This window comes from Oncorhynchus nerka, linkage group LG11 (assembly GCF_034236695.1).
Source record: "Oncorhynchus nerka isolate Pitt River linkage group LG11, Oner_Uvic_2.0, whole genome shotgun sequence".
Classification (NCBI taxonomy): Eukaryota; Metazoa; Chordata; class Actinopteri; order Salmoniformes; family Salmonidae; genus Oncorhynchus; species Oncorhynchus nerka.
Window position 1 is genome coordinate 36,205,495 of NC_088406.1, and position 14,186 is coordinate 36,219,680.

General features: G+C 42.0%; 2 protein-coding genes across 2 annotated transcripts; both read left to right on the forward strand.

Moving 5' to 3' along the window:
* The first annotated feature begins 3,429 nt into the window (after positions 1–3,429).
* Positions 3,430–4,685, forward strand: LOC115137615 (claudin-4-like). The gene has a single exon (XM_029673932.2). It carries the CDS (start codon positions 3,620–3,622, stop codon positions 4,292–4,294), a length of 675 nt encoding a protein of 224 aa, XP_029529792.1. The 5' UTR covers positions 3,430–3,619; the 3' UTR covers positions 4,295–4,685.
* Positions 4,686–6,121: 1,436 nt separating this feature from the next.
* LOC115136789 (claudin-3-like) lies at positions 6,122–11,080 on the forward strand. The gene is made up of 2 exons (XM_029672563.2): positions 6,122–7,318; positions 9,172–11,080. Exons 1-2 carry the CDS (start codon positions 6,820–6,822, stop codon positions 9,810–9,812), a joined length of 1,140 nt encoding a protein of 379 aa, XP_029528423.2. The 5' UTR covers positions 6,122–6,819; the 3' UTR covers positions 9,813–11,080.
* The last annotated feature ends 3,106 nt before the right edge of the window (positions 11,081–14,186 follow it).

Here is a 14,186-nt window from a genome sequence, read left to right on the forward strand (position 1 = left end):
TATAACCCAACCACACATTTGATCATTCTTAGAAGTGTGAATTAGCTTATGTAGAGGTAGTGGTATTTTCAGACATTGTTATTGTTGCGGGTGTGAACTATTTATTTATTGAATTTTATTGAACCTTTATTTAACTAGGCAAGTCAGTTAAGAACAAATTCTTATTTACAATGACGGCCTAACGAAAGGCTAGAAGGCATGTTGCACTCCCGTGATGCTATTACGGGAGAATCTTGTATTTGGTTTTAGTATAATGGTTGATGAAAATAAGGATGTGTGGTTTTCTCCTACAAATACGGATATCCATGTGTGTATCTGTGTGGGTGGTTGGGCAGGAGTCAGGGGGAGGTTGTTGTGTGTGATCTGTGATGTAATTATTCTGTGCCCAGGGATCATGATGAAGGGGACGGAGTCACAGTTTCAGTGGGTTATCCAAGCATGCGACAAAGATCTCACGTTAACTAGCAAACATTAGAAGCACAGGAAATTCAATGACTCGTGTGGTTCTGGATTGACAGAGCATCACATGCATCATGACATGTAAACTAAATCAAAGGGGTCATCAGGTGTAATAAGAGTTGTTATAATACTTTATTTCTTGTCATGAAAATCTTTATAATTCTCCGAAGATTTAGGTGACTATCCTCCAGACACAGTCGACTCACAAGTTCCTTTAAATCTACATGTTGAATGTATCACACTGTAATTTCATGTTTTCTAATGAAGGGGTGAATTTAGAGGCAGGTATCACATTTTTCAATTATTTTGTCCGATCGTATTTTCTCAGGGGATAATGCTGAGTAATGTGCCATAGTGTGTTGTGGCATCAGAGACACCAAGAGTTACAGACTGGATTGTGCAATAGTGAGTGACAAAAAGTGACAGGGAGAGAAAGCAATTCTGCCTACAAGGATTTTCTGTTATTCATTTGCTGGAACCTAGCATTAACTCTGAATGTACTACAGTACAGGAATGTCAGAGGAAAACATTTCTCCAAAAGTTATCTCTCTGTCTACTTTTGGTTACTAAAAGTTTTTCATCTATATTGTGTTTAATTATTTCAGATACTAGAAGAAAAAGAGTCACCAAAAAAGGTTTAAAATTGAAGAATTTAGAGAAGGTAGAGAATCTATCAACAATGTCCTCTCTCTCTCTCTCTCTCTCTCTCTCTCTCTCTCTCTCTCTCTCTCTCTCTCTCTCTCCCTACACTCTTAGAAAAAAAGGTGCTATCTAGGACCTGAAATGTTTCTTCGGCTGTCCACATAGGAAAACCCTCTGAAGAACCCTTTTTGGTTATAGGTAAAACCCTTCTGGGTTCCATGTAAAACCCTTTCCACAGAGGGTTCTACATGGAACCCAAAATAGTTCTACCTGTTACCAAAAAGGGTTGTACCTACCTCATGCCATGGCAGGAGGTAGTGACAAGCTAGCCAGGCACCTGTAACCCTGGAAACTGGTCTAACCTGCTCCCGTTCCAACCGCAGGTGAACAACCGGGGAGTGATTGTGCTTGTTCCCTTTCCAGAGAGAACTCTTACCAAATACCTGCTTCAAACCTGATGACTTTCTAAATTATACCAATAGTAAACATTTAATTTCCACAGATTAATGTGTTTGTAAAATAATATCTTGCATCCTAGAGTACAGTCCTTCAGAGTCAGCAGTTACCCTTCTCCACCACATGGTGTCTCCTTGAGTTGCAGTCTGTTAGAATTCAATTTAGGATGATGTACCAAGCTACCAATCAGCTCCCCTGTTGTGATTCAAACCTTATCCTGTAGGCATTCTGTCTGTGGGTAGCCTTCTCTAGGTGTTCCTGGACACGTGTGTTTGTATTGTGATATGAGTCTAGGATTATAGCCAGTCTCCCCAGAGTTATCATAGACTAGTACAACGCTGCTACCAACTGTAAGGCAAATTAGTATTTTGCAGAAACTGAACTATGCATTTCTGATTCATTTTGAGTCACAAAGCTGCTCATACATATTTTGGTTGGGAATATTACAGTAACTACAGTAACGGGAGCCAACATATACAATATAATTATGTGGAACTTACGTGTAATCGTAGCTTCTGTTTTCATGATGAGGCTTGTATTATCGATGATGCTTGTCCTCACACATCTCTGAAGTAACTTCATTTTATTTCTAGATAAAAAAATTGACATCTTCTGTAAACAGAGATCATTTTTGTCTTTTTACTCCTCAGTTCCCCTTCGTATTAGGAAGTAACCACTAAGATTGTTGAATGTTTAGTTGACACTTTTTAAGTATTTTTGTAGTTTGCATTTAACACCACATTTAATGAGCTTTATACAACTTGCTGTAGGCAAAACAGCAATAGGGTCAACCTGAGATCAGGTGTAAACCAGATCCTCGTTGGACCATTTCCCCAGACAGACAGACAGACAGACAGACTGTCTCCCTCTGGCTGTACAACCATTATACACACCCATAAACAACTCTGGTTGCAATATCCCTGTTCTGATCTGATAAGGACATTCTGTATCTCAAAAAAAAGAAAGATATTTCATAAGGAATTTGGTCATTCAGGGACTTTCAGTGATGATTCAGTGATAATACGTTTTTGGCCTTCCAACAACCTGTAGTGGAGATCAGCCAAGTGAGACGGCATGTGTTGTTAGGTGTTGTTTTAACTATCTGGTGGGAGGTATAAGACAGCAGTGACCCCTGTCATGACCTATGACTCCAGTGATGACCCCTGTTAGTGAGACAAGTGCCTATAATGGACTATAAATCACATAGAGCTGGCCAGCCAACCCTAACAACTCTACCAGGACAGGACAGTTGTTTGTCTGATAGCCACCCTTCATCATTTTATTTACGTCCAGAGAACATCCATTACAACTTGAGTGAATACGCTAACAAACGAGGTAAAACGTTGATAGGGCTAGAGTTTTTCCTGTTCAGTTCACATGTTTTTTTCATGGTATAAGACTTAGAGAACTTAGTTGAACAAAACAGGCAGAGTAAGACACATGTTCAGTGCCAGGCCTGTTCTGAGCAGAGCGGTTTCTCCCAAGAGGTATAATGTATCTGTCTAACTGACTGAACAAAGCCTGTCATTGTGTGTCTTGACCTCATATGCAGAGACAGTGATTCAGTTACTGGAACTACCCGATTTAGCTGTGAAGCGAAAATATCAATGTTACCCTAAAATATTTGGTGTTATTTGAATGTAAACTGACTCCACTTTACAATCTTCTTAGCAGTATAAAGAACGGTAGAATATGTTTATCCCACTCTCCTTCTCTTTCCCCCTTTCTCCCTAACTGACTAAAGTCTTATCCAGGGCGTTCTGAGCCAAGGAGATCTGATATCATCTTTAGAGGGCTGTGCTCTGAGACACAGAGCGCCTTCTATCCAGACCAAACCTGAGAGACCCAGGGATAGGGAGTGACTACTGCAGCCCAACCCCAGCCCAGAGGACACAGGAACAGAGACAGACAACAGCCCAGTGCCAGGGGACAAGGGGAGACTACAACAGCTCTGCACAAGGGACAGACCACAGCCCAAGATCACATCACCAAGAACAGAGAAAGACGACAGCCACAGACCAGGACCAGAGCACCCAGGGACAGGGAGAGACTAGTTCCAGAGATGGCCTCGGCCGGCCTGGAGATCCTGGGTATGATCCTTTGTGTGTCAGGCTGGCTAGGGGTCATGGTAGCCTGTGGCCTGCCAATGTGGAGAGTAGCCGCCTACATTGGCCAGAACATTGTCATATCTCAAGTGATCTGGGAGGGCCTGTGGATGAACTGTTCTGTCCAGAGCACGGGCCAGATGCACTGCAAGGTCCACGACTCCATGCTTGGACTCCCTGTGGACCTACAGGCGGCCCGAGCCCTGGTCATCGTCTCTATGGTGCTGTGTATCATGGGCATCGGCCTGTCTGTAGCCGGGGCCAAGTGCACCAACTGCAGCTCGGACACGGGCAGCAAGCCTCGCATGTTGCTGGGAGCCGGGGTGACCTTCATCATGGCGGGGCTGTTGCTGCTGACGGCTGTATCGTGGACGGCTAACACCATCGTCTTGGATTTCTACGACCCGATGCTGGAGGAAACGGGGAAGAGGGAGTTTGGGAACTCACTGTATTTTGGATGGACTGCCTCCTGTCTGCTTCTCCTAGGGGGAGCTCTACTCTGCTGCTCCTGCCCCCCGAAAGCACCCCAGGGTGGGAACGGGGCTGGGTCTGGGCACCACAAGGTGGTGAACTACTCTGCGGTCAAGTCTCCCATGTCTGTCAATGGATATATGAGGAGGGACTATGTGTGAGAGAGTGTATGTTCAATGGCTTTAGTATAGAGACAGCCCCTTGAGACTGATGGGACTGATGGGATAACTACTGTTAGCGACCCCCCTTTCCTGATTGCACACTATAGGGGTAGTGCAGAACAAATGCAGCCATGTGGGATATTTGATTCAGATATAAAGTATAAATGATTGCCTATTAATGCAAGATTGTGTTTTACATATATGATTTCTGTAAAGCTAGAGACATGCATTTATAAAGTCAAATAAATTAGAGAAATATCTTATTCATGTTTTACCTGTTAAAAATGTGTACTAAATTCCAAATGAATGTTACTCAATGATGAAGATTTAAGATCATGAAAATGTTAATGTTGTTTAAAATAATTAAAATAACGTTCCCATTTAACCCTAAGTAAGTTGCGTCTACTCAGAATCTTCTAGCACGACTGACAATGATGGTACACAAATGAAGATAAGTTCACTCTTTACCGGGAAAATTACAGCATTTTGCATTATTATCCAGCAGTATGATATCATAATGTGAGTACATCATGCACTGTGCCAGCTAATGTGTGTATACAATAGTATACATCATACTGACAAGCAACTCCTTTTTTGTTAAATTGGCTTATAGCAGGGACATTCCCTTCTGAAAGTAAGGTCTTATCGCAGATGATATAACCACAGGAATGCTATGAATGTGCGGAGGGGTAACCGTGCCTATGCTTAAGGATGAAACTGGCTTAATAAGGTCAGGCTACCAACGGAACACTGAGACAGGACATCCCATTGAAGACACAGGATCTGAAGAAATATACCAAAATATAGGGAAGGAATGCCTGCAGGTCCATATCACCTGAAATCTAGACAACTCAGCCCGTCTACCGCGCACAAATACGGTTTTTGTTTTCAATGCTAATGTGAGCAGCAACAATGTCATTTTTGTTTCTGAAGGGTGCCTTCTGCTGCCTTCCATTGTGCCCCCTGTTCCATTTGGGAGAGTGAAACTGAGCCTGACAAAAAGCAGCCATTTTCATAGGGAGGGGAGGTAGGTAAACCACACTGTGATCATAAGGTGAACTAGCTTCTTTCACAATGCTCCTATTGATGAAAAATAGGACAATGGCTTTATTTACATTATAGTCTAAGAATAAGATAAGGGCAAAACACTTTTAAGACAGTCTTATAGCATAGACTTAAAGTACTGCCTAGGGATGTTTGAGCATCGTACAAACAAGCATAGCCTCCAATAGCTCTATTGTGTTACTCAGTCTGTTCACCTGTGGAGTGTAAGTACCCATCTATAACCATGCAGAGTTTAGTGTCTGTGTGTGGGACTTCCTGTGCTGCAGACAGTTGAGACAGTTCAAATAAAGGTGAAACCCTTTGGTGCAGAGTGACCTTGTTGACAAGGACACTGTCTGATAACACTGACCCACTCATCACATCAACTCCCAAGCCACAATGACCACTATCCCACACACTCACTGGGAGATGTTTGTCCACTGGACTGACAGCCAAATAGAAACTTATCTAACTGTGATCTTTAAATCTGTTAGCCAAACAAAGACAAAAGATAACAGAGTCTCACATTTTGTCAGAAATCTTCAATGGCAATCAGAAAGAAGATACAATTTACTATGAAATTCAGGCTTGTCTGTTGTCTGAATCATGGCAGTGGAAAACAATGATCAAATGCAGCTTTGCATTTATTCATTGTGCAACGTCATCTCCCAAAATAATGTTATCAGGTACCAGAGAGAGCAGTCATTGGCTCCTGACCCAGGTCATGTCATTTTGAAAGAAAGTGATCCAAGAAAGAGCCCTACTGCTGGGGTTGGAAACCAGATGAAAAGATATTCAGCAACAATGGAAGTTTGTTTAAAAATATATTTATTATTAAACCCAACGCAATTTAGCTTATGCCTTCATTAGGGTATTTGGGTTGGAAACTAGCAAATAGTGCTTGTACACAGTAGGCCAACACAGATTCTCCTAGGCAGCTCTCTCTAAGGGTTAGCAGTAATACACTGAGGTAAACACTCCATAGAGAGCTAAATATGTATCTTGAACTGAACATAATTGTACAATGGTAGACATCTGTTGAACGAACACGTGAGTTTATGTTATTCCCAATTCCTCCACTTGTAATTATTACCTTGTCCATTCTTAACCTGTTCGTTATCCTTTAACTATTTCGCTTTGGCCATTTATTGACCTTCCCCTCAGCCCAAACAGTTGGGGATCAATCATGGCCCAACCTTTCAATCATTAATCTGTGCAGCCAAGCCGTTCTCATGCCTTGTTCTGGGGGTCGTTGAGAAGAAAGAAAAGAAAAAACATTTGAAAACCTGCTTGGCCAATCGCCATGAGACTCTACCTTCTGTTGGTGGAGTGCTATAAAGATAACTGGGAGTATACAGGTGGTGAGAATTCCAGAGCAGAACCCAGACAGTGAAACCGTTCTGTGCGTGAAGTTGAGACAGTGAAGTGAAGAGAGTGAAGACACCTGTAGACTTGCTTACAGAGGAAGGTAAAACAAGAAAATGGCCGTGTTGGGACTAGAGATCCTGGGGATGATCCTGGCTGTCCTGGGTTGGATATTGAGCATCGTGTCCTGCGCCCTGCCCATGTGGAGGGTGTCCGCTTTCATTGGGGTCAACATCATCACGGCTCAGACCATCTGGGAGGGTATCTGGATGACCTGTGTGGTCCAAAGCACGGGCCAGATGCAGTGTAAGGTATATGACTCCATGCTGGCCCTCAGCTCTGACCTGCAGGCAGCCCGAGCCCTCACAGTCATCTCCATAGTTGTGGGAATCATGGGGGTGCTGGTGGCCGTGGTGGGGGCTAAGTGTACCAACTGTGTGAAGGACGAGACGGCCAAGGCCCGGGTGATGATCGCAGCAGGGGTAGCCTTCATCGTAGCATCGTTGACGCAGCTGATCCCGGTGTCCTGGTCAGCCAACAGCATCATCATGGAGTTCTATAGTCCCATCACTCCTGAGGCTCAAAAGAGGGAGATTGGAGGGGCTCTCTACCTGGGCTGGGCTGCAGCCGCTTTTCTCCTCATTGGGGGGTGCATCCTGTGCTGTAGTTGCCCCCAAAACCTGAGAAGAGGTATGCAGGGCCGCCCTCGCGGATGGTGTACTCCCTGACCAGGTCTGTGGCCCCTAGCGGCTATGACAAAAGAGACTATGTTTGAACTGACCTGGATATCTGGCAGCAGCTGCTTTCTGTTTTCTGCTCAGCGAATGAAGGACATTTGATACCAACCTTGAATTCCAGAACAGATAAAATGGTGGTGATTTCTACCAATACAATAGAATACTGCTTTTTGCTGGATCATTTTTGATGGTGCTCTGTTGAAGGGGAACACAACAAACTGGACTTGGTGTACTTTTATTTCGTACTGTATGCCTGTTTAAAATATACAAAGGTGTTGTAAATATTGTATTGTAATCTTACTATTTGAAAGTAGTTGAATTGAAACCATCTGCATTGTTACATTTTATTATTCTATAGACTGAATGAATAACAGCTTATGTTGTGTGTATGTTGGATAACAATATGCCAAACACTGACCGTTTAACAGCTTTTGTTAAGTATGAAAATATCAACTATTTTGATGTTCAATGTGTGTCAATTTCACAATAAAAACTGTTTCATAAAACTTCATTTTTTCTTCAAATATGTTTCAATACAATGACAGAAAAATATAACTTGTTGCTATATGTTACTTTATACAGTACATTTCATTCACATTATTAAGTGATTTGCTACATGGGAAGTGCCACTAGGTCCTGTGCTACTCGCTATACAGTTTATAAGAAAAGTATGTTTGAATCTCTTAGCTTATATCAGAGAACTGCCTCTGTGTCATTCATTCTACCCAGATCAGGAAATAACAGGCATTTTCCTTCACTGATCCTTGGGTATCCATGGTAATGATGTGTTGAGTTGGATTCTCTTTCATAGCTGCTAGCTACCTGTCTGACTACCATATCTGTTGGGCTTAGATAACAAGGAGCTTGCTTTGTCAGCCCCCCACTTTCAGCCATTCCAAAATGGCCCCCAAAACAATGGGTCTGTTTCATAGCAAGATGGGGATCGGAGAGAGTTATCAACACCGGGTCATGAAAGTCTATTATCCCAGTTTCTGGGGCATAACTAGGGGAGACCCTCCCGGTTGTTAGGAATTCAAGGGCACTGGAGTCAGTGACAGACAGACATGACCGTTAGACCGCGTCAAATAGAGTGAACAAGACAGCTTGTTGCCGATGAATTGAGATCAGGCATTCTTATTTTACAAGCTGCTTCAGCTAATGCTGTGAGAGAATGATTGCTCTGAGGAGACAAGATTAGGGCTAATCTATTAATGAGTAAAAGGAAATGTTTAATTTAGGTTTAAAAAATATATATATATAAAGTTAAAAAGTTCTAACCGATGTCAAAAGCTAAAACATTTTTAAAAGAGTGATTTTCAAACACTATGAGATTCGTGGTGACGTGAAGAGCAAAATAATACCCTCCCTCTGGCTAGTAACTCCTTGCAGGTTTTGAAAACCACCATTTTTTTTTACAACTTTTAATCCTACCCTGTGATGTCACAGAGAAGCATTTTTTTGGACCTTCCAGGGCTCCTCCCTTCAGCTGATCTGGGATATAAAGGATACTTGTCTTCCCGGCTGCACCAGAACATCACACATCACAAACTCACAGGTGCTAGGGGCTAAATTAAGTCAATTGGTGTTAGTGTCTCTGACTGGCTGGTCTCTTTCTTTCTCACAGATCCTCTGTCAGATCCTCTCAGGTATCTCAGGTGTGACGGAACACGGCGCACTGAAAGGAACACAGAAGGAGCTCCAGCAACAACAGAACTACCACCATGTCTGCAGGGTTGGAGTTAGTGGGGATCGCTCTATGCGTATTAGGATGGATCATTGCCATCGTGTCCTGCACCCTGCCCATGTGGCGAGTAACAGCCTTCATCGGCAGCAACATCGTCACGGCTCAGATCATCTGGGAGGGCCTGTGGATGACCTGTGTTGTCCAGAGCACAGGCCAGATGCAGTGTAAGGTCTATGACTCCATGCTGGCCCTCTCCCAGGACCTCCAGGCCGCCAGGGCCCTCACAGTCATCTCCATCCTCCTGGCCATCCTGGCCGTGCTCATCGCCATCGCCGGGGCCAAGTGCACCAACTGTATCGAGGATGAGGCATCCAAAGCTAAAGTCATGATCATCTCTGGGGTGTTCTTCATCGTGTCGGGAGTCATGCAGCTGATACCAGTGTCCTGGTCAGCCAACACTATCATCCGGGACTTCTACAACCCGCTGCTGACTGATGCACAGCGCAGGGAGTTAGGGGCAGCGCTCTACATTGGCTGGGGGGCTTCAGCCCTCATGATCCTCGGGGGAAGCCTCCTCTGCTGTTCCTGTCCCCCTCGGGAGAAGAGGTACAACCCCTCACGGATGGCATACTCTGTCTCACGCTCTACCCCAGGTGGGCCCGGGTTCGAGAGAAAAGACTATGTGTGATGGGACGATGGATGGGACAAGGACTATTTATGTAGCAACCAAAAACGTTATTCTACACGTGTTTCTAATGGGGCTTCATGAATCCCAAGGAGACTCCGCAATGAAGGGATGTGTTTGTTTTTGCTTTTTTCACCATTGTTTTGTTGGATTTGTCTACGTATGTACAGTACTTGTCTCTGTAACATCTACTCTGAAGGAAAAGTATAGAAGTTCCAGGGCCGGATTGTGTAAGAAAGAAGGATCATATGCTTTCCATTTGGGTTTAGTGAGAACAAAGGAAATTAAAAATAAGATCAGTAGTCTCTACATTTCTTAATTTAATTACAAGGTTTTAAGGGTTGGATTATTAGTGAGCTATGCATATCCATTGAAAATATATCAAGCTCATTTAAAAACATTCACAAGCTTTAATTGAATTAATGACATAACGTTTGTACTTTTATGATTATTCCTGTCTAAGATGTTGGTCATTGAGTCCATTCATATTTTAAATCACTAACATTTCATTATTTCCGTAGCTTCAGGCAACTACGCTACATCAAATGATATAGAATGTCGAATATTCAATCATTATCTTCTCATTGACATTTCTCTATGTTATTGCCTCATATAAATGACGCATTGCTTGGGTTTCAGAAACTAAGGAAGGCTGTTAAAAATACTAAATTTGACTGATACCTTAATAAAAAGACAGAGGTGGAACAAACAAAACATTTCACTGCAAGAATACAGTAGATTGAACAAAATCAGTATGTTCACAAATACTTTTGAACTGTGTTTATTTTATATGTAGGATTTGAATTTTGTGTTGGAATATTTTTGCATTTTGTTTTGTAAAAGACTTTGTGAAAGAGATGCATTTTTTGATGGTGATGTTCTATCATCAGTGTTAAGGGTGTGATTGTGTGATGTAATCATCTGTTTGGATGCCAGGAAGAGTAACGACTGCCTTGGCAGCAGCTAATGGGGATCCTAATAAGATACAAAATACTACTAACATACAGAGTACTGTAACTGTACTGAATGCTGTCACCTACACTCCAGATAGATGACAGATGAATTCAACACAGCGTGGATAGTGGTGCACAGAGGGAAGGGAGAACAGGTTGGGAGCAGACGAACAGAAGGCCTCAGTGTTTTAGGGCAATGAGGAGAAATGGGGGCATTGTGCACCTGTGTCCAGCCAGAACAGTGCTACAGTGTGTGTTAGTCCTGCAGTGTTAACTGCACATCACCTGCTTTTTAATAAAGACAGTTATTTTATGAAAGTTTGCATCTCTATTGGTTTCATTCAGAAAGCAATAATCAATCATGTATATATTTTCCTCTTGTTTTATTTAGTTACCATCTGCACACAGAGGTTTATACACTACCAACAATATATTTGTTGTACTTCAGCAATTTTGTACTGTTTTTTTTAATCCAATGAGAAGTTGATGGATGCTGGGATAAGGATCAGTACATGTGCCAGTGTAAAGGTAGCCTCAAATGCAATCCAAGAGGCCATGTTACCGCCACCAATCAGTAACTTTACCACAACAGCAATAAACAATTACCAACAAGAGATCACCTCACAGGTGCAGGTGGCAAATGTTATGTCAGCAGAGTAGGAAAAGAAGACTGAAAGAAATGATGAAAAGGTAGAATTAGAATCAGTAGCAGCAGGTCTAGAGCATATATCATCTTCAATTAAGGACGTAGATGAATCCAAGAAATACACAGGAACCAAATGTCTAACTGTTTCTAAAAAAACAATTTGAAGTCTGTTTCCTGCATGCTGGCTGTGACTTTAAGACGTCCAGTCTCATGTTTAAAACACATCCTGTAGCACCTTACAAATGCTGAAATATTAATTGGGCTCTCATAGTAAATATGGGAGAGAAAAGTCCCTGGAGACTGGAGTCTCACCTTACCAGCACCTTACCAGCACCTTACCAGCACCTTACCAGCCAACTGTTGTCTCTTCCTCCACATATCAATGTCACTTCAAACAAAATATCTATCTAATCACCGTGACTGGATCCAGTGATATTAACTGCTGTACAGTTTCAGTTTGGCTATAGTCCATTGTTATTTCCTCCGAAAAGGGGGATAAAATGTACATTAAAAAGCTAAGATATGAATAGAATAAGCAGCTCTATAGTTATTGAAGCATGGTGTCCCTACATTTTCCCGTTGATTATTCAAATGACTTTTCAACTGAGTCAAATGCAACCTTCTGACATTGCAACATAAGGCAACAACCATTCAACTTCTGTAACAAAACTGTATGAACTCCAATCATGATGATTTCAAAGTAATGTAATTTGATATAGTTGAAAAACAAAACTAATGTATTTGTAATTTGCAATTTGCATTGTTGTTGTTGGCTGACTGATGGTCCTACTAAATGAAAGTTAGGATAATGGGATCTCTTTCTAAGATGTTTGGAAATCTTGGAAGTGTGATCTCCAAAAGCTTCAGTTTCAAAATATGTAGAACTGGTGAGAGACTATTATTAAACTGATCACGTTAAGTGGTACCGGCTACATATGCAGTTCAGATGGCTTTTCCTATACAAGACTGGGGCAGTATAGGGTGTTTGAAGGGTGTTAATCATTGATCCCACCTCAGGGTTATTTCAGCAGTATCACCATGGTGGGCTGGAGATCTCTATGCCTCATAAAATATATTTGGTTTGGGGGGTTATACAGCAGTCATTGCAAAATGTTAAATTGAAAGGACTAAGGAAAGTCAAGTTTACACAGTAAACAAAGCATTCTCTCTCTGACATGAGTCATAAAACTGGAGTTCAGAGACAGTGAGAGACTATTATTAGACTGATCACATTTAGTGGTACCTGCTGTGTTACATATGCAGTTCAGGTGTCTCTCTCTCTCTCTCAGCTCTACTCTGCTGGCTCTGGACAGCGAAACCCTGACTGATCACATGACCGATACTGAGCTACACGAAGGGACAGAACAGACAGAGAAGTTGCTAGGCACCTGGAGTCCCGAGGGAAAAGGCCTTCCTTTATTCATCCACCATGAAAGGAACAACACAGCCCCTTTGTGTGTCCTGTCCTGTCTACTCTGTAGGAACAAAACCTTAGAAACTACATATTTAGTGTAATGAACAGAGTAGCTAACAAAGGACTGATCTGTGGAAGCTACCTCCAACCATTTCTAAATGTGTTGTTCTGTCTTCCTTTATCTTCTTAAATAAACTGAAAACAAACTAAAGTTAACAGATAATAGTATAATGAAGCAGGTGAGAATAACATCTGTATCTAGGTCCGTCCACACACAATTAATCATTTTAGTTAAAAATATATATTTTTATATTTCGCTTTTGGGGTGGTTTACAAAACTGTCTTAAAGGGCCAACAGCAGATGAAACAATACCAAAGAGTACTCCCTGCCACCAGGGTCTGCTGAGCACAGACTTGAAAGTTGTGAAAATTCTGTGCAACTTCCAGCTTGAGTTTACAGTAGTAAAGTGAGGCTGTACCCGCTTTAAGTTACAGTTTTAACAGTGGCCAAGTAGGCTATTTGGTGGCTACAGGGAAAACTCTAGAACAGCAGTCACCAACCTTTTCTGAGTCAAGATCACTTTCTGAGTCAAAATGCAAGCCGAGATCTACCACTCAGACATGACTTAAAAAATGTAAACCTATGTAACAATAACGAATTAAAAACAGTACTGTAGCAATGAGGTTTTTGTGCAGTAAGCTATAGGCCAAATGCAATATCATCATATATTGGTTTTGTTTGAATTGCCCTGTATGAATTGCCCTGCTGTTCAGGCGATTTTTAATTTGAGGCAGGCTATATGATCACACCGGTAATAGATCCATTGTTGGATTACTTGTGAGGCACAGCTGAGTGAGCATACATTTAAATATTTTTTCTTTTTAACTGGGCTGATGGTCAGTTGCAGCAGAGGGAAGAGAGGAGAATGAGGGTCCCCCTCTCAACATCCCTTCACTCTCCCTTTCCTCCATTGACACTGTCCAAAATGGGACACAATCTTCCAGCTGATAGCGAAACTCGAGTCGCACTGCATTATTTCTGCCTCATGCACAAATTCATGTTGCTACTCCTATGAACAGAAAAGTGAAATATTATTTGATATTAGAAATGACCCAAGCCGCTAATAATAACAAAAACGCAAGCCTATAGATACACTTTCCTACTCATTCATTACTGCTGCACTGCTTGTTGTAGCGCTGTGGAACAGTGGAGGCTTCTCAGAGGAGGAAGGGGAGGCCCATCCTCCTCACTGAATTTCATAACAATAAAAATGGTAAAACACTTAAAACGTTATCATTTTTCGATAAAACTATACTAAATATAATCACGACACTAAATAACTGATTAAAACACACTATTTTGC